This window comes from Rutilus rutilus, assembly GCF_951802725.1.
Source record: "Rutilus rutilus genome assembly, chromosome: 9".
Taxonomy (NCBI): domain Eukaryota; kingdom Metazoa; phylum Chordata; class Actinopteri; order Cypriniformes; family Leuciscidae; genus Rutilus; species Rutilus rutilus.
Genome location: NC_140223.1, coordinates 29,695,165 through 29,715,923, shown reverse-complemented (window position 1 = coordinate 29,715,923; position 20,759 = coordinate 29,695,165). Strand labels below are relative to the sequence as shown.

General features: G+C 38.3%; 2 protein-coding genes across 4 annotated transcripts in view; both read right to left on the bottom strand.

Moving 5' to 3' along the window:
* Positions 1-1,927: 1,927 nt before the first annotated feature.
* On the bottom strand, positions 1,928-16,162 carry LOC311296536 (protein sel-1 homolog 3). Its single transcript, XM_084418365.1, has 23 exons — positions 15,696-16,162; positions 15,105-15,600; positions 14,731-14,857; positions 14,520-14,641; positions 14,320-14,435; positions 14,072-14,124; positions 13,855-13,987; positions 13,513-13,642; positions 13,277-13,420; positions 10,187-10,386; positions 9,849-10,028; positions 7,993-8,112; positions 7,730-7,870; positions 7,460-7,522; positions 6,932-7,105; positions 6,711-6,838; positions 6,310-6,393; positions 6,057-6,147; positions 5,887-5,971; positions 4,894-5,003; positions 3,810-3,937; positions 3,320-3,422; positions 1,928-2,766 (listed from the first exon to the last, which is right to left on the bottom strand). The coding sequence occupies exons 1-23, from the start codon at positions 15,744-15,746 to the stop codon at positions 2,632-2,634; spliced, it is 3,114 nt and encodes a 1,037-aa protein (XP_084274491.1). The 5' UTR covers positions 15,747-16,162; the 3' UTR covers positions 1,928-2,631.
* Positions 16,163-17,960: 1,798 nt separating this feature from the next.
* Positions 17,961-20,759, bottom strand: part of stim1a (stromal interaction molecule 1a) — a 51,353-nt gene continuing 48,554 nt past the window's right edge. For 2 of the 3 annotated variants that reach the window (XM_084418115.1, XM_084418116.1), the window contains exon 13: positions 17,961-20,405. In XM_084418115.1, coding sequence (XP_084274241.1) covers positions 19,889-20,405 — 517 coding nt within the window. In that variant the 3' untranslated portion in view covers positions 17,961-19,888. The remainder of the gene's footprint in view (positions 20,406-20,759) is intronic. The other variant, XM_084418117.1, reaches the window with a different exon arrangement.

The window sequence follows — 20,759 nt, the reverse complement described above, 5'->3', positions numbered from 1 at the left end:
TTACTACTAGTGTAGTTAAATGAAACCTTACTGTAAAGCGTTACTTTTTTTTTTTTTTACTTTTGGGAAAATATAACTTTACAGTGTGCAAAGCAACAGTTGGTAATGCAAAATATAATAAAAAGCAGTAACACTTTACAATAAGGTCTCATTTGTTAACATTAGTATATATTATATACACTAACCATGAGCAATACATTTGTTACTGTAGCCTGTTTGTTAATGTTAGTTACAAACGCTGTTAATTGTTTGTTCATGTTGGTTCACAACGCATTAACTTATGTTACCAAATACAACTTTTGATTTTAATAATGTATTAGTAAATGGTGAAATTACCATCAACTAAGATTAATAAAAGCTGTAGAAGGATTCTTAGGTCATGTTAAAGGGTTAGTTCACCCAAAAATTAAAATTCTGTCAGTAATTACTCACCCTCATGTTGTTCCAACCGCGTAAGACCTTCGTTCATCTTCGGAACACAAATTAAGATATTTTTGATGAAATCTGAGCCATGTTTCACTCCTCCATAGGCTTCCAGTGTGACCGAAACTTGCTGGCCCAGAAAAGTTATTAAAGAGATCGTTAATATAGTCCAAGTGACTCCAGTGGCTCAATCTTAAGTATATCAAGCGACGAGAATACTTTTTGTGCGCAAAAACAAACAAAAATAACGACTTTATTCCACTATTCATTTCCTTCTCTCTGGATGTCTAGTTGGTTTGCGTAGTGTTTTTGCGCAGCGCGTCTGTGTTACACGTCACCACGTAGGCTCACTATTGGCCGACGCCAGTCATTTGTGTGTTGCGTGATGACGTGCAACACAGACGCGCAGCGCAAACACACTACGAGGCCCAGAGAGAAGGAAATGAAAAGTGGAATAAAGTCGTTATTTTTGTTTGTTTTTGCGCACAAAAAGTATTCTCGTCGCATGATAAACTTAATGTAGTGCCACTGTAGTTACTTGGACTATTTTAACGATGTTTTAATAACTATTCTGGGCCGGTGAGTTTCGGTCACACTGGAAGCCTATGGAGGAGTCAAAATTCTGTCAGATTTCATCAAAAATATCTTAATTTGTGTTCCGAAGATGAACGAAAGACTTACATGGTTGGAACAACATGAGGGTGAGTAATTACTGACAGAATTTTCATTTTTGGGTGAACTAACCCTTTAACTAAAGTAGTTAACTTTTATTGTAAAGTGTTTCCAAAAAAGCTAATATTTAGAGTTGAAAGCACCATTTTGTACCCCATTTGTGGAAAGTGCCAAATATTACTTGCTCCTTTAGTGCCTTTTAAAGTCAAAGTCAAAAACATCATCTAAAGTTCAGCAATTATATATAAAAGCCAGCAAGGGACAAAGAGCGCAGAGGCAATTTTTCACAATGATTGAGGGCTTTAAAACTTGTTTCTTTAGCTATTACATTGATTGAATCGTGTGCAGAGTCAAACATATTCCCTGAGCACTTTATAAAAGCCCATTTAATAAAATATCTTCACATTATGTTTACTGTAAATTAGCCCACGAAATGCATACATTGTGAGGAGACCCATGCTTCCAGAATAAGGGTCTCCCACAGAAAGCATGAGTTTTTTTTTTTAGGTGAACGCAGTGAGATTCCGGTCCCCTGATGAGTCAGCACTTGACACTCCCTGTCACTGGGGATCAGTCAGCTTTTGGTGTTGTTTTTAATTAACCGTGAGCTTCGGTGTGTGTGTGTGTGGCCGTGGGCACATCACATCGCAGCTTGCTACACACCTGCTGTTTGCATCAGAAGCCTGGGGAGTCCTCGCTCTCAGGCAGAGTGGCCCCCGCTGGGACACCGTACCTCCAAGAGGGGGTACAAGGAGTTTGCCTTGAGAGTTTGAGACACCAAAGTGGTACAGTCAGATTAAATTACGTGTCAGAAACAAGAAGCCAACAAGTTCAATGGGAATTAAACTTAAAAATATTACTTTATTGAGAATAATTATTTTACTTGTCATGTTTTTTGTTGTTGTTTTTTTTAACTGATGATTTAAGTGACAAAAAATTAGGCAGAAAATGTAACTTTTTTCAAAAAAGCACTTTCATATTATTATAAAATTCATATTATATCCACTAGTTTATAAATAAGTTTGCTCTAAAAAGTTAAGTCTACCCGAATAGAGATCGCTGCATTTTAAACAGCATTACGCAGTTAAATGTGCTTCTTTTATAAAGAAATGTCCAATTATCCTGCTGTCAAATCGATTAATCACATCTAACATAAGTTTGTAAATATATAATCGATTTGACAGCATTCATTTTGTTATTTCTCAATGACAAAAACGAGGATTAAAAAAAACCAAACTAATTGGTAACACTTTACTTGAAGCCTTTATGATGCATTTTAAAGGTATTCTAAATGTATCTTTTCATAAATAATTGAAACCAAAATTAAAATGCATTTTATTTACAGATTCCTTGTTACATCTAAAATTGGTTTTCATGTGTTTTAATGCATTGTACTTTCAATGCATTATATATTAAGGCTTAAAGTAAAGTGTTACCAATTATTCCTATTAAAAAGCAAAGGTTAACAAGTGCTTTGTGTGGAAGAAAACCACTGAGTATAATAGAAGAATATTAAAAGTGATCTAGTAGTTTCCGTCAGGATTCCTCCTCTTCTTCCTCCTGGGATTGGCTGGAAGCAGATGATTGGTGGAGTGGTGTTGTCCTCCATTTAAAGAGTCCGAATGCAAAAGACAGGGTTCCTATTGCTGCTGCTGAAACTGTGGCGATGAGCTACAGGAACAGAGAACGGCTAGTGTGAACATCTACTTGTGGAAATGAGTCCCTCATCATTACACATGAAGAGATGAATCATTATGATGTTAACACGCTATCGTCCCAATGAGGCGATCGTGCAATTATACACTATTAAACAAATTAAACAACAAGGAGCTCATCCAGGCTATTTCTTTCTTTTCTTTTTTGTTGTTGACTGACTGACTCGTGTTATAATTACACTAAATTATCCATGATACAGTATGCTTTTGGACACACATTCAGTCAACATTTGTACTTTAAAAGGATAGTTCACCCAAAAATGAACATTTTGTCATTACTTAATCACCCTCATTGTGGTTGCAAACCTCTTTTCTGTTGAACACAAAATATATTTTGAAGAATATTTGTTATGGAAGTCAGTGGGGTCCATCAACTGTCTGGTTACCAACATTCTTCAAAATATCTTCTTTAGTGTTCAACAGGACAAAGAAACTCATACAGGTTTGCAACAACATGAGGGTGAGTAAGTAAGACAATTTTCATTTTTGAAAAATATATATACACAGACCTTTAAGGCAGTATCTTGATGAACTTGGAAAGATCGTAGGTGTGCGCTGATCAGTGCCAGTGTGCATGGCAGGTATGCGTCGGTGCTATTGGTCTCTCTACATCTACGGAAAAAACATGGAGAATAAGACACACTGTAATAGAGTTGTAGGAGCAGGTATGACGTCAGAACCACGAAGACTAATTCGCCGCTGGTTCCTTCGAGATTTTCCTATGGGGTTTTATAATGGTTTTTTTTGATTTATGAGTAAAATAAAGCCTGTGGTAAACATAACGTGATGATACTCATTTATTTTACCCATAAATCGAAAACCCCCATTATAAAAGCCCATTGGAAAATCTCGAAGGAACCAGCGGCCAATCAGACTTCCAGGTCCTGACGTCATACTGTACCTGCACCGCTCTATAGCTTGTGAGAACAGTATAATGGAGTCGTCTGAAGTGTATAATGGCAGTCTGAATGTTTTAGGGTGATTGAGATGTTGTCTTGCCTTTGGTACAGGGTGCTGAGAAGCTTCTGTCGGTCTGTTAAGTGAAGGTGGAGCAAATTAAGCTCAGAGAGAACACTGAACGGCAGAGACTCTCCGTTTTGGACGAGCAGGCCAAGATTATACCAACCCTGAGGAGACAGAAATGTGAATATTAAAATATGAAAAATGAATGAGCCAAAGAGAAACCAACCCTAAACAAAAAAGTTTTTTTATTTTTTTATTATTATTATTATTTATTTTTTTAAGTAAACTGAAAATAACGAAATCCTGGAAATAACGAAATCTTAAAAATAATAGAGCTTGATAGAAGAAATACATATAGCTTGTTAGAACAAACAAACAAATATGGCTTATTAAAATAATAAATACAAATGAACTCAGCTTGTTAGAATATAAAAATATATATTTATGTTATAATAATTAAATATAGCTTGTTAAACCAAACATATATAGCTTAAAACAAACTAATACAAAAAAACTAAATTAAATCTAGCCTGTTAGAACAAATACAGCTTGTTAGAATAAACAAAATATTTCTGTTCATTTAAAACAAATACTTTTTTGAATAAAATAATATAGCTTGTTAAAAACAAAACAAATATAGCTGTTAGAATACATAAAATAAATATTTCAGTTTTTTAGAACAAACAAATATAGCTTAGTAGAATAAAACGATAAACATTTATGTTAGGAGAAATATATATATAGCTTGTTAAAACAAAAAAAGCTTGTTAGATTCAAACATTTTTTTGTTATATAAATAAAGCTTGTTAGAATATTTTTTTTGTTTGTTATATAAATAAAGCTTGATAGAATAAAAAATAAATACTTCTGTTAGGATAAAGCTTGTTAGAATATATACATGTATATAAGAATAAAAAAATATGAATAAATAAACAAAGCTGTTTGGATTTTTTTTTTTTACGTGTTAGAACAAACAAACAAACAAACAAACATAAATAAATAAATAAATAAAGTGTGAGTGAGCTTATCTTTTCCCCAAATAATGACTTCTGCTTTGTCGGTTATTAAATAACTACATTTCCTGATCATTCAAGGTCAGAGCACTAGCTGACACTGGTACCTGTGGTTCGTTTTTGAGAGCTGCTTGCTTGTACATCTCTGCGGCATCAGAAACCTCTTTTCTGCCCAAAGCCTGTTCACCGTAGAACAGATCTCCCATTCTGATCAAAGCTGAGAGGAAAACAGACACTCATCACCACATGCAGTCACTGAAGCTTAAGCCACAGGGAGCATGAGAAAGAGCACACGCCATCCAACCTCAGCTGTCCTTCAAGAGGAGCACTTCAGTTCACTGTGAAGACACATGACTGCCGCCCTGATTATATTACACTGCAGGTATGTATTCGTATTAATAAGAATTAAAAATGGCTAAATTGCCCCTCCCAATATTTGATATTCTTGATGCTGCTCTGCTGCACTCCATTACACACCACTCTGTTTGTTAGGATGACAAAAACGGTTTAAAAATTTACATTTAAGGCTGGTCAGCCGTCAACAGTGCTCGTCAATGTCAAAATTAATGAGACGGCCAATCAGATTAAAGAAGGTGGGGCTTATTGTTCACTGACCCGAGTGAGAATTCCAACGCGACACTTTAGTTTTTACAGTGAAAAGAGTGTATAAGATCCAAGTAACTACACATTTTATATTTGACAAATGTTTTACGATAGATATGTTCAACGACAGACAGTAATAAAACAGTGCAAACTGCTCAACTTTTATGGAATTGTGCCATTTTGCATTGAAAATATGCTCTCATTTACATGATCATGTCATTTGTTTTTGACACAAGACAAACAAATAAGAGTGAATTTGTGCATATTTTCTTAAATAAAATATAATTTGCAAAAATGTTACCGTCCTTATTAAGTTTTTTTTTTTAATTCCTTAAATCACTTTTTAATCCTTTAATTTCATACACACATGTACACGTACACGTACATACACACGCGTACACACACATATATAACACATACACACACACTCTCTCATGTGTATACACATAAAATGAAACAATGTATTAGTATATTAATCATAAATTTGTTTAAATTACCATAAGGAGCTGGAACTTGATTCTGTATCGACATGTTGTAATATCTTAACATGCAGTGAGTCACCAGTGCTGGATCCAAAGAGCCCTATAAAAGATATAAAACATCTATCAAAGCCAATCGAGTGAATATGTTCATCTGAATCTAAAGCAAGTGTTTAGAACGGACTCACTGAGTTGAGTTCACAAAGGTACGCCACATTAAACTGAGCGGCTTCAAATCCACTCTCTGCCGCACTGAGGTAATAAATCAAAGACATGATCCTGCAACAATACGAGAGAGAGAGAGAGAGGGGGGTAAACAATAGAAAGTGGCCTTTGCAACTTCCTTTTCTAATGTAAATTAAATCTAAAAGGATTCTCTTATTGTAATTTAATATTATGATAATTATACATTAATATTTGCACTCAAACAAAAAGGTTTACCAGTCTCCTTTGAAATAGGCATTCAGCCCGTTCCTCAAGACTGTTCCCAGATATCCATTCTGTTCAGATGCCCATTTAACCCAACTAAAGTCCAAAGAGAGAGAGAATTATGTAAATAAATCCTCATAGCGCTTTATACAATACAGATTGTTTCAAAGCAGTGATCAAGAGGAAAATAATGATTCGATGACGCAAACAGAGTTCAATTCAAACGCAAAGTCAAAATGTCAACTAGTAATACTAAGAAAGAATGCCACTAGGGGATTATGGGTAGCAGAGGCATCATGCCCATTCACACGTGCACACTCAGCCAATTATGTTAAGTTGCACGAAGGGTTGATGAAGCTTGGGTCTATATCTACAATAACAATTTTTATATAATATTATTTTGAGTTACATACAGAATAGCGTCTGCTGGGCGTCGAACAACTTGGCCGGGGATGCCATGAATCCAAATGTCAGCCAATTCAATGCCACCGCTTAAGAGTCCTCTCTGGGCTGACTTCAAGTAGTACTTATATGCCTTAAACTGATGAAAAGGCAAAATCATAGTTAAAGAAAAAACAATCTTTATGTGATTAATATAATAGGTTTAAAAGCACATCGCCGTGTGAGGATTTACCTGGTCGGCAGGTTCTCCGGGATAAAGGCCCTGAGAGTAGAAAACTCCCAGATTCATGGCAGCATCGGGGTGACCTTTGGCATCAGCCTGTTCCCACAGATGTACCGCCTTCTCGTAATCCTTCTCGTACTGCTCAAAGTACCAGCCCAGAGCTGTGAGAGCGGGAACAGACCCCTGCGGGATGGCACATCACTTAAAGGGTGTCTATTGAGTGACATACAGTCAATATGGCAGTAAAAAATTAAAGAAATGCATGAGCATCTATTACATTCAGTAACATAAATAAACAGCGTGCATAAACAAATCAAACTGTTTATTTTTTAAAAGCCGAAATAGTTCAAGATATGACAATTAAAAGGTAAATTGGGCTAATTTGAATTGGAAAAGGCTGATTATCTCTTAACTAACTAACTGACATAAATGTATTTAAAATACATTTTAGTATTGTTTTGTTTTTTTCACTAACTAAGTTTATGCACCAAGCCCCAGTCTAAACAAATTTAGATGTACGACACCGGGAAGACATACCTGTTCTATTGCTTTCTTCAGGAATTTAACACCTTTCTGAACATCTTTTGGAACTCCTTGACCCTGTTAGTACAAGAAAATATGATATTTAGTACGCCTGGTTTAGCTTTCTCTTCAGCAGTATTCACCTTAAATGTTTTGCAAGACTGCCCTCTGCTGGCCAAATCAGATATTCTTTATGAACCATCACATTCTGAAACATATTCTGAACATATATGATTCAGGATTGCACATAAGATCAGAAATATCAAAGATATAAAGGTCACGGACCGTAAGGAGCACAATGGCGTAATCGTACATGGACACGGGGTCGTTGAGTTTGATGGCTCCTCTTTCATAGTGCTTCACTGCTGTCTGAATGTCTGGAGACACACCTTGCTGACCCCAGAATAACATACGACCCATTGCTTGCTGAAGAAGAAAACAAACAAACCTTTTCAGCAAGGATGTATTAAACTGACACACAGTACAGTGGAATACCATCTTCTAAGATTATGTGCATTTGATTTGTTGTTGGATGTGAATTGTAGTACTTCAGCCTCAGCCACTCCGCTTCGTGCCTGCAGCTTTAGCCAGTGAAATAGATCATCATTTTCATTGGTTTGGGCCTTCAGGGTCTCTTCATCATTTAAACGGATCAACTCAACAAAAGTCTAGAGAGAAGATGAAATGTTATTTAGAAAGCCATTGAAACTGCCTTGCACAACTACCAGAAAGGTAGTAAAGACATCATAAAAGTAATCCATGTGACTCCAGTGGATTAACCTCAATTTTATGAATAATTAATGACAGACTTTTTATCTGTAGGTGAACTAACCCTTTACAAAGGTATTATAGAAGATGTTATTTTAAAATGCAATGGCAAAAAAAAAAAAAAAAAAAAAAAATGCATCAATGAAATTAAGCACATCCATTCAGTCTAAAGTCTTTATAAAAATGTCTACTGGATAAGACATTTTCAATGTTTTGTTGTGCCTCACAGCCTTATTTTTGTCTGTTAAATTCAATTTTAATACAGGAGACAACTTAAAGGTATAGCGGAGGATTTTCTTTTAACGGGTGGATCATCAAGACTATTGGTCCTCCTAAGTGTCAATCATTCTGGTGATATGTTTACATAAGGCCGTCATACGTGCTCGTGCACACGATTCACACTATGGCGTGCTCTCAAAACACAGGTTGGGCTTCCCACTGATGCCTCAGTCACGAAGTTTCTACTTGACAGGTAAAGTTTGGCTTGCTATTTGGAGAAATCCATTTAAAATCACTGCTAGTAAAAGTTAATGTAAGCTATGATTAGCTCGTGCATGCTCTCTCGTGCACACGTTTAATAGGCGTTCCCTCTCGGGAGCAGGTAGAGCATGTGCATTTTTTCAAAAAGTGGAGAGGGCGGTTCTTTTCTAAAATTCGGGAAAATCCTCTGCTATACCTTTAATTTATCCACCCATAATACTGGATGAAGTTTATGGAGCCCTTAAAGGAACATGGTGTTTGAAAAAAGTATTGCATTCCACTGAAAAACATTAGATGTGTCCCAATTTGCGTACTTATGCACTATTCTATGCCGTTTTGTAGTATGAATGGTGTGAGTACATTCACATTGAAAATTCAGAAAAGAAAAAAGGCCAATAAATACCCAGATGATACACATAATTAGCCTAAAAAACAAAAGTGTGGAATATTGGACATGCATGCACTCAACTGACGCAGTTTTAATTACGTAGCGGGCTATCAAACTTCGATGTTGAATAACAAAATAAGTACAGATTGTATAAGTACATAGTGTATAGTGCGTCATTTGGGACAACTACTATTGTGTTCTCTCGCAAAAGTATTTTGTTCTTTCACAAAACGCAGCGTTCCACCAAGAAACATTGCGTTCTCTTGAGGAACGTTTGCGTTCCACTGAGAAACATTGCATTCTCTCGCAAAACATTTTCCATTCCACAAGAAACACTGCATTCTCACGCAGAAGTATTGCGTTCCACCTAGAGACATGATGTTCTCTCACAAAAGTATTGCGTTCCACTGAGACACATTGCGTTCTCTCGCAAATCATTTGCGTTTTCTCACAAAACAATTTCCGTTCCACCGAGAAACATTGCATTCTCTGGAAAAAGTTGAAAATTTCATTTTAGCAAAACAATTGCGTTCCCCCGAGAAACTTTCTGTTCTCTCAAGGTTTGCAATACAACAGAATCTCTCAGGGAATGCAAATGTTTTGCAAAAGAATGCAAACGCATTAAACTATATTTCAATCCCATCTTTTTAAAAATTTATTTTTACCATCAAGTCCCTAGCGGTTCCATCGAAATTTGGGACTTGTTAAAAGTTTGAAATTGGGCTTTACAAAGCAAAAGCAACAACAACAACAAAAAAAGCCTCTTACTTGCTGTGGGGTGGGTTTCTTCTGATCAATGCTGGTTTGTCTCGCAATATTAATGTAATAAGCATAGGAAAGGTCACGGTCAGGGGTCATCTCCAGGTCACCAACATGGTGCATGTGCCCTAAACGCAGAAGTGCCAATCTCCAGTCCTTCTGAGCTGCCAACAGGGACAACAGCCAAGCCTGCAGTGCCACAGATCAGGTTACATCTTACTCGGCTAATTCTCATTCACTTTTTGTTGTATTATACAGCCATGCTTGAGATCATATTACAATTACACACGCAAGAATAATGCCGGAGTGACCTGATCACCACATTACCCCCCCAAAAAAATACACACCTTGTATGGCCGTCTCTTGACTCCGATTCCACTGCTGTAGAGCACAGAGGACAGATGCAGAGCTCTATAGTCTCCCAAGCAGCCAGACTGCAGCAGGAAAGGCATCATCCTGGTTATAACCTCCACACTGTGAGCTGCACTGATTTTACGGAGGACTAGAGCATACAGCACCCTTCCCACTGCTGTAGCATCCACCCTGCCTACAATAGAGGAAACAATAAAATCACAAAAGTACATATCATTGTGGCAGCGGCTTTTGCACAGACAGGCACGTTTCGAAGATAAGAATCAGACTGAGATTTATTGCCAAGTATGCTTAAACGCGAGGAATTTATCTTGGTGACAGAAGCTCCAGTGCACAGAGAGAATGACAGAATGACAAGACACACACAAAAAAAAAAGTAAAACAAAAAACAAAACATGGCCTGGGTAAATAAACTTTTCTTGTGTCTGGCTGTTCTAGTGCTCTGTAGTGCCAACCAGATGGCAACAGTTGGGCCTGCATGGTGTGAAGGGTCCAGAGTAATTTGAGCCCTTTTCCTCACTCTGGATGAGTACAGTTCTTGTAGAGTGGGAAGGGTTTATTCCCTCAGCAGTCCAGACTGTCTGTTGTAGTCTTCCGAGGTCTGATTTGGTAGCTGAGCTGAACCAGACAGTTGAAGTGCAGAGGACAGACTCAGTGACAGCCGAGTAGAAATGTGTCAGCAGCTTCTGTGGGAGATTGAACTTCCTCAGTTGGCGAAAGAATTACAACCTCTGCTGGGCCTTTTTCACAAATATGAGTGTCCCACTTTAAGTCCTGAGAGATGGTAGAGCCCAGGAGTGTTCATGATGGAAAGGGGAGGAGTGCTGGGGTCGTCCTCCTGAAGTCCACCATCATCACTGGCCTTGTCCCAAATGGCACACTTCATGTGCACTTGCAGTATGTGGACTTACAATGGTGGACTTACCGCAAGGTGTCCCATTTGTCATTTTAGGTTTCAGAGGGTGCCCCCTTCGCGGCCGATATGCGCACTTTCGATCCCCCAAGCCCGCGAGCTCCGCAACAGACTTCTACCCAACCGTCAAAGTGGAAATACGTCACGAAAGTGTGGACTAGGAGGAAGATTGTGAGGGCTTAGGGTTCCATTTGGGCCAGTTTTGAGCGTGTTCAGCTCCAGGTTGTTGTGACCCACACCAGACAGCCAGCTGTTCATCCGCTCTTCTATACAGACTCATCACAATCTCGGATGAGGCCGATGACTGTGGTGTCATCTGTGCACTTTAGGAGGTTAACAGAGGGGTCTTTGGCAGTGCAGTCATTTGTGTAGAGGGAGAAGAGCAGTGGGGAGAGAAAACACACAGTGTGCGGGTGTTGGATGTGATTTTTCCCCATCCTCTAGGGATGCTGCCTGTCTGTCAAGAAGTTGCTGATCCGCTGACAGATTGAGGTTGGCACAGAGAGCCGAGTTAATCATGCAAGGATCCGGTTTGTGGACTTCAGCTTGGCCTTCAACACCATCATCCCAAACCTCCTCCTGTCCAAAGTCCCTGGTTTGTCTAGATTTTGCAGGATGTAGTGCAGTCCCCATGCTGACGGTATCATCCGAGGACCTGTTTGCCCGATAAGCAAACTGAAGGGGGTCTAGCAAGGGTCTAGTGATGTCCTTCAGGTGGTCCAACACCAGTCTCTCAAATGACTTCATGACCACAGACATTAAAGCAACAGGTCTGTAGTAATTCATTCCTGTGATCTTGGGTTTCTTTGGGATGGAGACCCTTTCTTTCTTTCAGTGGAGCATTGGAAGCATGTAGGAACTTTGCATCACTCCAGAAATCTGGGTGAAGATGGATGACAGCTGGTCTGCAAAGACTTTTAGACAGGTGGGTGAGATACTGTCTGGGCCTGGTGCTCTCCTGATCTTCTGTTTTCGGGAGAGCCAACATACATTCTCTACACAGATTCTAAGTGCAGGTTGAGTAGTAGGAGCGCAGAGACAGGGGTTAACAGGAGGTGTTGATGGCTGTGCGGAGAAAATGTCACGAGATCGTTTGCTGGAACCTGTTTTCAACTTCTCTGAGTAGCTTCTCTTGGCTACTTATGTCCTTTGTCAGTGTTTTTGGCCCGTTTATACAAGACTCTTCCCCCACTTCTATAGGAATCTTCTTTGAATTGGTGAAGCAGTTTGATTTTTGCAGTGGACCATAGTTTATCGTTATCTATTATGTTGAGTTAGTCCTGGTGGGAATGCACATGCCCTCACAGAAACTGATTTCACAGTATCAGTAAGCTCATCTGAAATCAGTGGCTCCATCTTCAAAACACTCCAATCAGTGCAGTCGACGCTCTGGTGGTTGCCAGAATATTGCTATAAGATTGCTAAGGTGCTCTATGTATGCATCAGTGCTATGCAGTTTCTAAGGGGATCTGAGTCTGTGCCTGCTAAAAAAAACATCTTAGATCAGTCTAAGGTGGTTTGCTGGTCCCCCAGTTCCAGCTGGTCTGTAGACTGGTTTTAGAGGAGATTTGGGCTAGGAAAAACCAACTAAATCCATTTCAAACTACCTTAGACCTTCAAGCTTTTTTTTTTTTTTTTTCACCAGGGATGATATTCTAATTTCTAGATATTGCTTGGGTTCCTCCATTGTAAATGTATCAACACTTATGATATAGTGGGCTACCTTTAAAATATTTGAGGTCAGTAAAATGTTTTAATGTTTTTGAAAAAAGTATTTTATGCTCATGATTTTCTTAGATACAAAATGCAGTAAAAACGAATATTGTAAAGCATTAATTAATTAATTTATCCATGTGATGGCAAAGCTGAATTTTCAGCATTTCAGCATACTGCTGAATATTTGAGGACATTTTCAGGATTCTTTGATGAATAGAAAGTTCAAAATAAAATTAATTTGAAACATAAATATTTTGTAGCATTATAAATCTTCAGTTTTGATCAATTTAATGCATTCTTGCTGAATAAAATTAGTAATTTCTAATAGAAAAAAAAAAAAAAAAAAAACTCTTACCGACCCCAAACTTTTGAATGGTAGTGTACATAATATGAACACTTGATCTTCCATCAATAAACTATTTAAATATAATCTTACCATATTTTTGTGACAGTAGTTTGGTCAACTGTGCAACTTGGCGTCTGTAAGGATTTGTCTGAGATTCAAAGAACATGCATTGCTCTGTTGAGTTTCCTGTACTGTGATTCAGCAGCAGTTCTGTGTATGTGTCCAAACAGCTGTCTGGATGTGAACATACATACACAATTGTAGACAATGACAAAAATACATATTTTGATCTCTAGCGCAGACTAGTGGACATCTGTGGTACTTACCTGATAGTCTCTTTAAAGTGAGCGAGTGACTTGGCACAGAGAGGAAAAGCTCTGATTTGAAATTTTCACAAGACTGAAACCATCCAGTGATATTAACCTTTGATATTATATGAGGAAGGTGAATCTCAGCCTATGAAGATGTAAAATATCATGCTTAGTCCAGGGGAATAGAATACAGTATATACTCAAAATGTTGCTAGAGCAATGCAAAAATCCTGGGGTCAATTTTCAGGGAACGCATCAACTGTTAAAATTGTATACTGTGAATGCAATGTAAGTCACTTTGGATAAAATAATCTTTATATAATATAAAAGCATTAAAAAAAAAAGATCATATTCTACCTGGTCAGCTGGGAGCCCCTGTATGCGATAGAATGTAGTCGGTCCGTAATATCCTTCAATCCCATGTATGAATTTACCTCCACCAATCACAAAATAGCCATGCGTGTCATCCAACATGATGTTCATACCAAATCTGCACAAAACACCAGATCCTTCTTATAGCTATAGCTTATAACTGTGAAACTTCAATTTTACTGCTTTAAATGAAGAATCTTACATGTGCTCATCAGTTTTTTGCTGTCCATTGGTACATGCAATAGAAATTTGTGCCTACAGGAGAAGAAACATGATGAGTTTCAAATATGAAAGAACAGGAGCATTTTGCACTAGAACAGTGAGCCAAACCACAGTAGAGAGGTGTACAAATGTTATACCTGGCCCCTTTTGTGCCACCAACTGAGATCATTCAGTACTGTGTGCTTATCACACATTTTATTACACACACACATCCAATCACAAGCTCACCATTCGTCCCAGAATCTCTAGGTTGATACGACACCACTGATGAAGAGGAACCGTAAACGATGAAAGGAACGCTGATGAGCGCCCCACATCTCCATGCACCTGGATGTGAATCTTACCTGAACGAATCGGACAAAGGTAAATTCTGTAATTGATCAAAACCAGAAATGAGTGAGAGTGGTCTGAGACCATCACAGCCTTACCAGTGTCAGTGAGGAACAAGGTAGGGGTGGCATAATTATTTTTCACGTCAATGTGGTGCAGAAGTCCACATAAACGGTCACGGCAAGGATTTGTCAGCAAAACCCAGAGAGATATGGCACACCTAAAGAGTCAGAATCAACAATAACTCAGTAATAACTCAGCTAAACTTAAGCCTGGTTGGCAAATAAGTAGAAATGCACAAGCTCTCACCAGGGGTAATAGATAGATTTGATTCTCAGGCCTTCCAAAACTTCATTTCTGAATGGCTGGAGGGTTTTGGTGATGCCATAACGCTCACCAGTAGAGGCATACAATGTGGAAAGAAGAGACGCCACCTCTTAAAGGAAAAGAAAAGAGTGTGAAAACAAGCTTGCAAAGAAAAACACTAAAAAAGGATATTATTGTGCCATTGATGCATTTTATTGTTGCTTAAGTGTCCAAATACTATTTGGGTCAACTATGCACAATGATACAGATTATTAATATATAATTTAATGAAACCTCAAGGTACTTAAAATAGTACCACAATAATGCTATTACTAAAATTTCCAGGTATGTCCTATGATAGTACCATACTATAATACCATTTTGTTCCGCGCACTGTGGCATGCCATCTCCCCTGACTCTCCAGAGCAGATCTGTGTCCCAGTTGGCACAAAGCAGGTGTTGTTTGAGGGGTCGACTCAGTGGTGAGTGAACATCGAGGGGAACTGTGACACTGGTTCTAAAAAGCCTGCCCGGTCCGGTGGATTCATCAGGGCCGATCCAACCTCGCAATAAACAGCTGAGAACCCAGTCAGAACTGCGCGTTATCCAATCGGGCCGGTACACAAGCCAGTCAGGAAAACTCACGACCACCACTCGGGTTCTGCCACGACCGGGCTCGCAGGTCCAGTATTTGTGAAAAACAACTGAGGTAGATCCAGAATCGAACGAAACCAGAACCTGAACGTGTACCTCAGACGACTCATAACAGGTGTACTGAACGCGTAAAGGACAACTGGAGACTGGCGCGTCAGGTGCGTCGAGGAAAGCCACAACACCTGTGCTGGATCGGCTCAGACAGACAGTTAAAGGCACCTGGTTATAAACAAATAAAACACATTTAATTATGGATGTAAACTATTGGTCTACCTCTAATTTGCATTTGAAATGTAGTACTGTAGGCTACTTACAGAAACAATGACATGTAAACACAACCAATAAAAACTCAAATCTCCCATCATTCGTCTTCAAAAAAACCAGCAGCTATCATAAGATTTGGATTAAACAAAATAATTTAATTAAAATGAACACAGACGGATGGTTTCCATATCCGCGTCCATAACCGTTGAAGTGCAGGATTTCACGTGATCAAATGCCAAAGCAGGTACCCGATCCCGGGATAACATCCTGTTTGAGCTGCAGGTGGAAGAATTTAAGCAAACAGAAGGGACAGTTCCACCCTCTAATGCAAATCTAGCGTAAGATACTCATGAATAATTCTCGTGCTTAAGCGCTGTGATTCTTGCCTGCCTGTAATTCGAATTAGAATGTAGGCCTAGGCTATGTGTACCGAGAATAAACTCCCAATGCAATCTTAAAATGATGCAATGACTGTGACCTATGCAGACGAATGCATGTACATGCTCATGAATGTTGCAAATTTCAGAATTAGCACCGTTTAATTAAAGAGTTTGTTATTTTAATTAAATTGACCACACCCTACCGGAAGTTGAAAAAGAAAAAGAAGAAAGTGGAATTGTGAATTACAATTCAGAGTGATAGATGAGTCCGTCTCCCACCTTTCTTTTTGGAGAAAAAATATGTTTGTTTGTACACATCTTAGTTTTTATTTGTTATAAGGATGTTTTATTTGGCATTTATAATTTTGACACATTTAAAAAAAAAAAGTATTTTCTAATAAATTACTTTTCTAGCTTTTTTTTTGTCTGTGAAGCTCCTATTTATTCTTTTTTTTTTTTTTTTTTGTAAAGATTTGAAATATTATTTGGCTATTATTTCTACTTCCAACAACGTCAAAGACTTAAAATCCATCTGAATGTGAACAATGTGTATGCATTTTTATAATATAGTTTACCATGCTGTGTATAAAAAAAAAGGACTGATGAGGCATTTTTTTTTTTTTTTTTTTACATCTGTTGTGAGATTAAAAACAAATTCAGAGAAAGTCAGACGATAATGGCATTCTGGGAAATGAAGTGTTTTCCCCTTGTCCATCTGTTTATGGGTCATTGACGAATAAGGTTTTTAAAAGTGTAAAAAAATAGAATGGAGATAGAACTATATTTGAAACCATTTTTTTAGTTTACCTAGGTGTTAACAATAAGATTTTGTGGTTTGTACAATCAATTAACACTGTTTTTTGTCATTTTTTACAAGATGGAAAAAATTTGTCACCAAAAAAAGTCATTCGGTTTAACCACTGATTTGAAAGTTAAAAACTGATTTGACATTGATGTTGAGATAATATATAGTGTGTACCACAGAAGAAATATTAAATAAAATGATCACTGATCTCATAAATGTAATCATTTATTGGACTACTCTAAACACTCCAACATATTCAAGTAAAACATTGCACAGGGAAAGGAGAAAAGGGGAAATGTAAAAAAAAAAAAAGAGCCTTATCTGCTTTATATTTGTATTATTGTAGTTCCTTTAGTTATTAAAAACAATATTATTCCATTTAAATATTTATTATATCGGTTTTACCGAATGACCTTTTGACACTTCAAAATCTTTAAAATACCTTTATATGTAGTAAAATATAATTAAAACCTTTTGGATTCAGTAAAAGAGATCAAGTTGTACCACCTTACATACTTTGGATGTTATATATTTGTTTTGTTTTTTTATTATTAAGGCCTTTGGACAAAAAAAATGACCCGTCACGTCATTGACCCTTATACAAGTGTCTAAATAAAGTATTATTTTCATGTGACAGATCATTTTACATGTACATTTTCAGATAAGGCTGTATTAACGGGATAGTTCACCCAAAATTCTGGAGTTGCTAGGCAGTTGCTAGGGTCTTCTGGGTGGTTGCTATGGTGTTGCTAGGCGGTTGCTAGGGTATTTTGGGTGGTTGATAGGGTTCCAAACCTGTATGAGTTTCTTTCTTCTGTTGAACACAAAAGGTATTTTAAGAATGCTAGTATTCAGACAATTGACAGCACCCATTTACTTTCATAGTAGGGAAAAAAAAAAATACTATGGAAGTCAATGGCTTCCGTCAACTGTCTGGTTACCAACATTCTTTAAAATCCCTTTAGTGTTCAACAGGACAAAGAAACTACAGGTTTGGAACAACATGAGGGTGAGTGAATGATGACCATTTTCATTTTTGGGTGAACTATCCCTTTAAGAAAAGTATTCAAAGTTTCAACAGACAGACACAGACAGATAGAATACAATCAAATGAATAATGGAGATCTCACTAATTTTAAAAACTTTTTATTGCTTACATGCAGGAGTGCCATAAAATTTGAAGACTACAGTTTTGAACATTACAGAAGATGCAAAATTATCCGTTTTACCTTGTTTCACCTCGCTCTGTACAGTATAGGCATAAATAGCTCAAACGGAGAAGTGAACAGGGATATCTAAATAGGAACAAAGTCTAAAACAGCTCCCGTCTCCTCCCTCTCCGTGTTTGAGAACATGCATCAACACAGTGAAGTGCAGTTTACTGGACCGGACTGACGCGTGCGCACTGACATACACACTGACAAAAGAGCTTCTTCGTGCAAAAGAGGCACAGATGAAACAGATACATCTGCATGGTTTTAATACCTGTTAAGGACTGACTGGTTGATATACATTAGAATGTGGTCTTGTACCATCTTTCACAAAAGAAATGCCGAAGAAGTTTTGTGCAGCACTGCTTTGGTTTGCCTCCAGGTTAGTGGATACATTGGACCTTCGAAGCCTGTGGGTAAAAACTAATAAAATGCATAGTGACATCCCTCACCAAGTCTTTTTATTCTTAACCCCCTCTCTTTTCAGAAAGTGTGCTTGTAATTTTCAGTGCTCTGGGATAAAACCAACGTTTATCTTAAAGTGAACATCACGTAAACCACAAGAAGAACAGAGAGTGGTCTCCACTTCCTCTGAAAATGCACAGTGGTAAAATCAGTCCGCCTGAACATCTCTCGGTTTAAAGGCAAGTCACTCTATTACAACAGCAACTGCTTGTGGTCCAGCCTGCTTCAAAAAGTTTCAGGGGAGTTTTATGACCTAATAAAAGGAACATAACATATCCAAGCTCTCTCTCAAACATGTCAGAAGTAGTAACTCCCACCATCCCACCACAATTTGGATAATATGCACCTTATTGCAAGACTGTCCAAAAAACTGAAATTTGACCTTCGGGAAGTGTATACATTTTCTGGACAGCGGCTTTAGTTTGGCACTTTGAGTACAAGACGACGAGATCTCTTGACTTGATGTAATTTGAACAAAGTGAGGTGTGCATTCACCTTGTGATCTCTTGGGATCTCGGAGGATGCCACCAGAAACAGTCAGCAGACAAGGGCAAGGTTACTTGTAAAAGCTCAAAAAGCATTCATATGCCACCTTTATTCATAAGCCACCTTGTATTTGCCAAATGATTTGGAATGATCCACAAAGATCAAATAATCGAATCGCTTAATTATTGTACATCCCAGAAATCCCTGAAGCCTTGGAGATACGTTCAGTGTATTGATTTGTGTAAACGTTTTAGTGCGTTTTCCAGCATATTCTTAATTATCTTTACAAAACCGACAAATCAACATTTAGAAATAGTGCAAAATATTTGAGGGGAGTTTCACACTGATAGTTCAGCCCTTTTACAGTTTCTCTGACCATCGACAAACACTGACCAAAGAAGTACCGTTAAACATTCAGCTGACAATTCATTTTAACTTCAAAAGACAAATGAGTGTGCTTATTGAAACGAAAGAATCAGGCTATTTTGCGTTTTTAAGCAAAGGAGAACAAGAACCAAGCAAACATCTAGGAGCATTCAAAGTTCAATCAAACAAAGGCGAATACATGCAAACTGATATGGATTATACAAGGAAAGAATTCCATTAGAGTGAAGATTCCTTTGAAAGTCTGGCACTTTCTCCTGCTGAATAAATAAGTTACATTCCCCCAAAAAATAGTCCACCCCGTTTCCACTGGTGTTTCACACCCGCCCCCAAAATCATGCTTGTTCCTAAGTGTTCCTCTGAAAAAGCAAACATTACAATAAAGACCTGGGAAAGGTGTTTGGTTGTGCCGTAACTTCTGACCGGAAGGGGGGGGGATAAATCAAAACATTTATATCAACAAAATGACAAAAATAAATGTAATGGAAAAATGAAACGGTTGTCCAGTTGTCTTATTTCTTCTGTTTTTTGAAGATCTTGAAGGTGTGTTTCTTGCGGCTGGCAGCAGAGTCAGTGTCTTCACCCGTAGAGCCGCTGTCCTCTTCTGGGGGGCTCTTTTTCGAGGAGATCTGGGGTAAGCGGTTTCCAGCCTTCACCTCCGTCAGTCCAGTGGGGGACGGCGTGTCGGGTTCAGTGGAGTTTGGGCTTAAGGAGCGTGAGGATTCTGACATGGACATCACCACCTGAGAGCTAAGGATCTCACTCATACTGGCAGATTTCTCAATGCCATACACCTTCTTCATTAATATGGGACTATCAGGGCCTCCGTCGAGAGATACGCCCCCATCGTGAACTCTGTTGCCTCCATTGTGGCTGTGAGAGTGGGCTCCCTCTTCAGAGCGCGAGTGAGGGCCATAGAGGAGTGAAGTGGGCTTCACGGGGAAGTTTTTGGAACTGTAGGACAAGCGTAGCTGTTCGCCGGTCTGGGATATACACAAAGAGGAATCGGAGTCGGAGCGATTCAAGTCCCTGTGAAGGAAACGATGAAATTAGCATTGGGAAAAGTGAGATATCAGGCCAGTCCAAAATCTGTGAGTTCTGTGAGCAGGCAAACAAGTCAACATTATCAAGCTCAAAAGTTGTCCAAACTGAAGCACAACATGCCAAGACTCAACTACCCAGAGCTAAAGAAGTGCAAGCTACACACACACACACACACAGAGCAGGGGTGTCCAGAGTTTAGCTGCAACTCTAAGTAGAAACACCTTAACCAGCCAATTATGGTCTTCCAGATAACTAGAAACTTCCAGCAAGATGTGTTGGTACAGGCTGGAGCTAAACTCTGCAGGAGGTGGTCCTCCAGGAACAAGATTGGACAGAGAC

What these genes read in the sequence shown, in the direction of transcription:
- LOC311296536 (XM_084418365.1), bottom strand. Translation starts at nt 15,746, where the DNA reads ATGATGGGAGATTTGAGTTTTTATTGGTTGTGTTTACATGTCATTGTT. An exon ending in ACTACTGTCACAAAAATATG is followed by an intron (nt 10,387 to 13,276) that starts GTAAGATTATAT and finishes CCTCTATTGTAG; the next exon opens with GCAGGGTGGATGCTACAGCA. An exon ending in CTCTCAAAAACGAACCACAG is followed by an intron (nt 3,938 to 4,893) that starts GTACCAGTGTCA and finishes CTGTCTCCTCAG; the next exon opens with GGTTGGTATAATCTTGGCCT.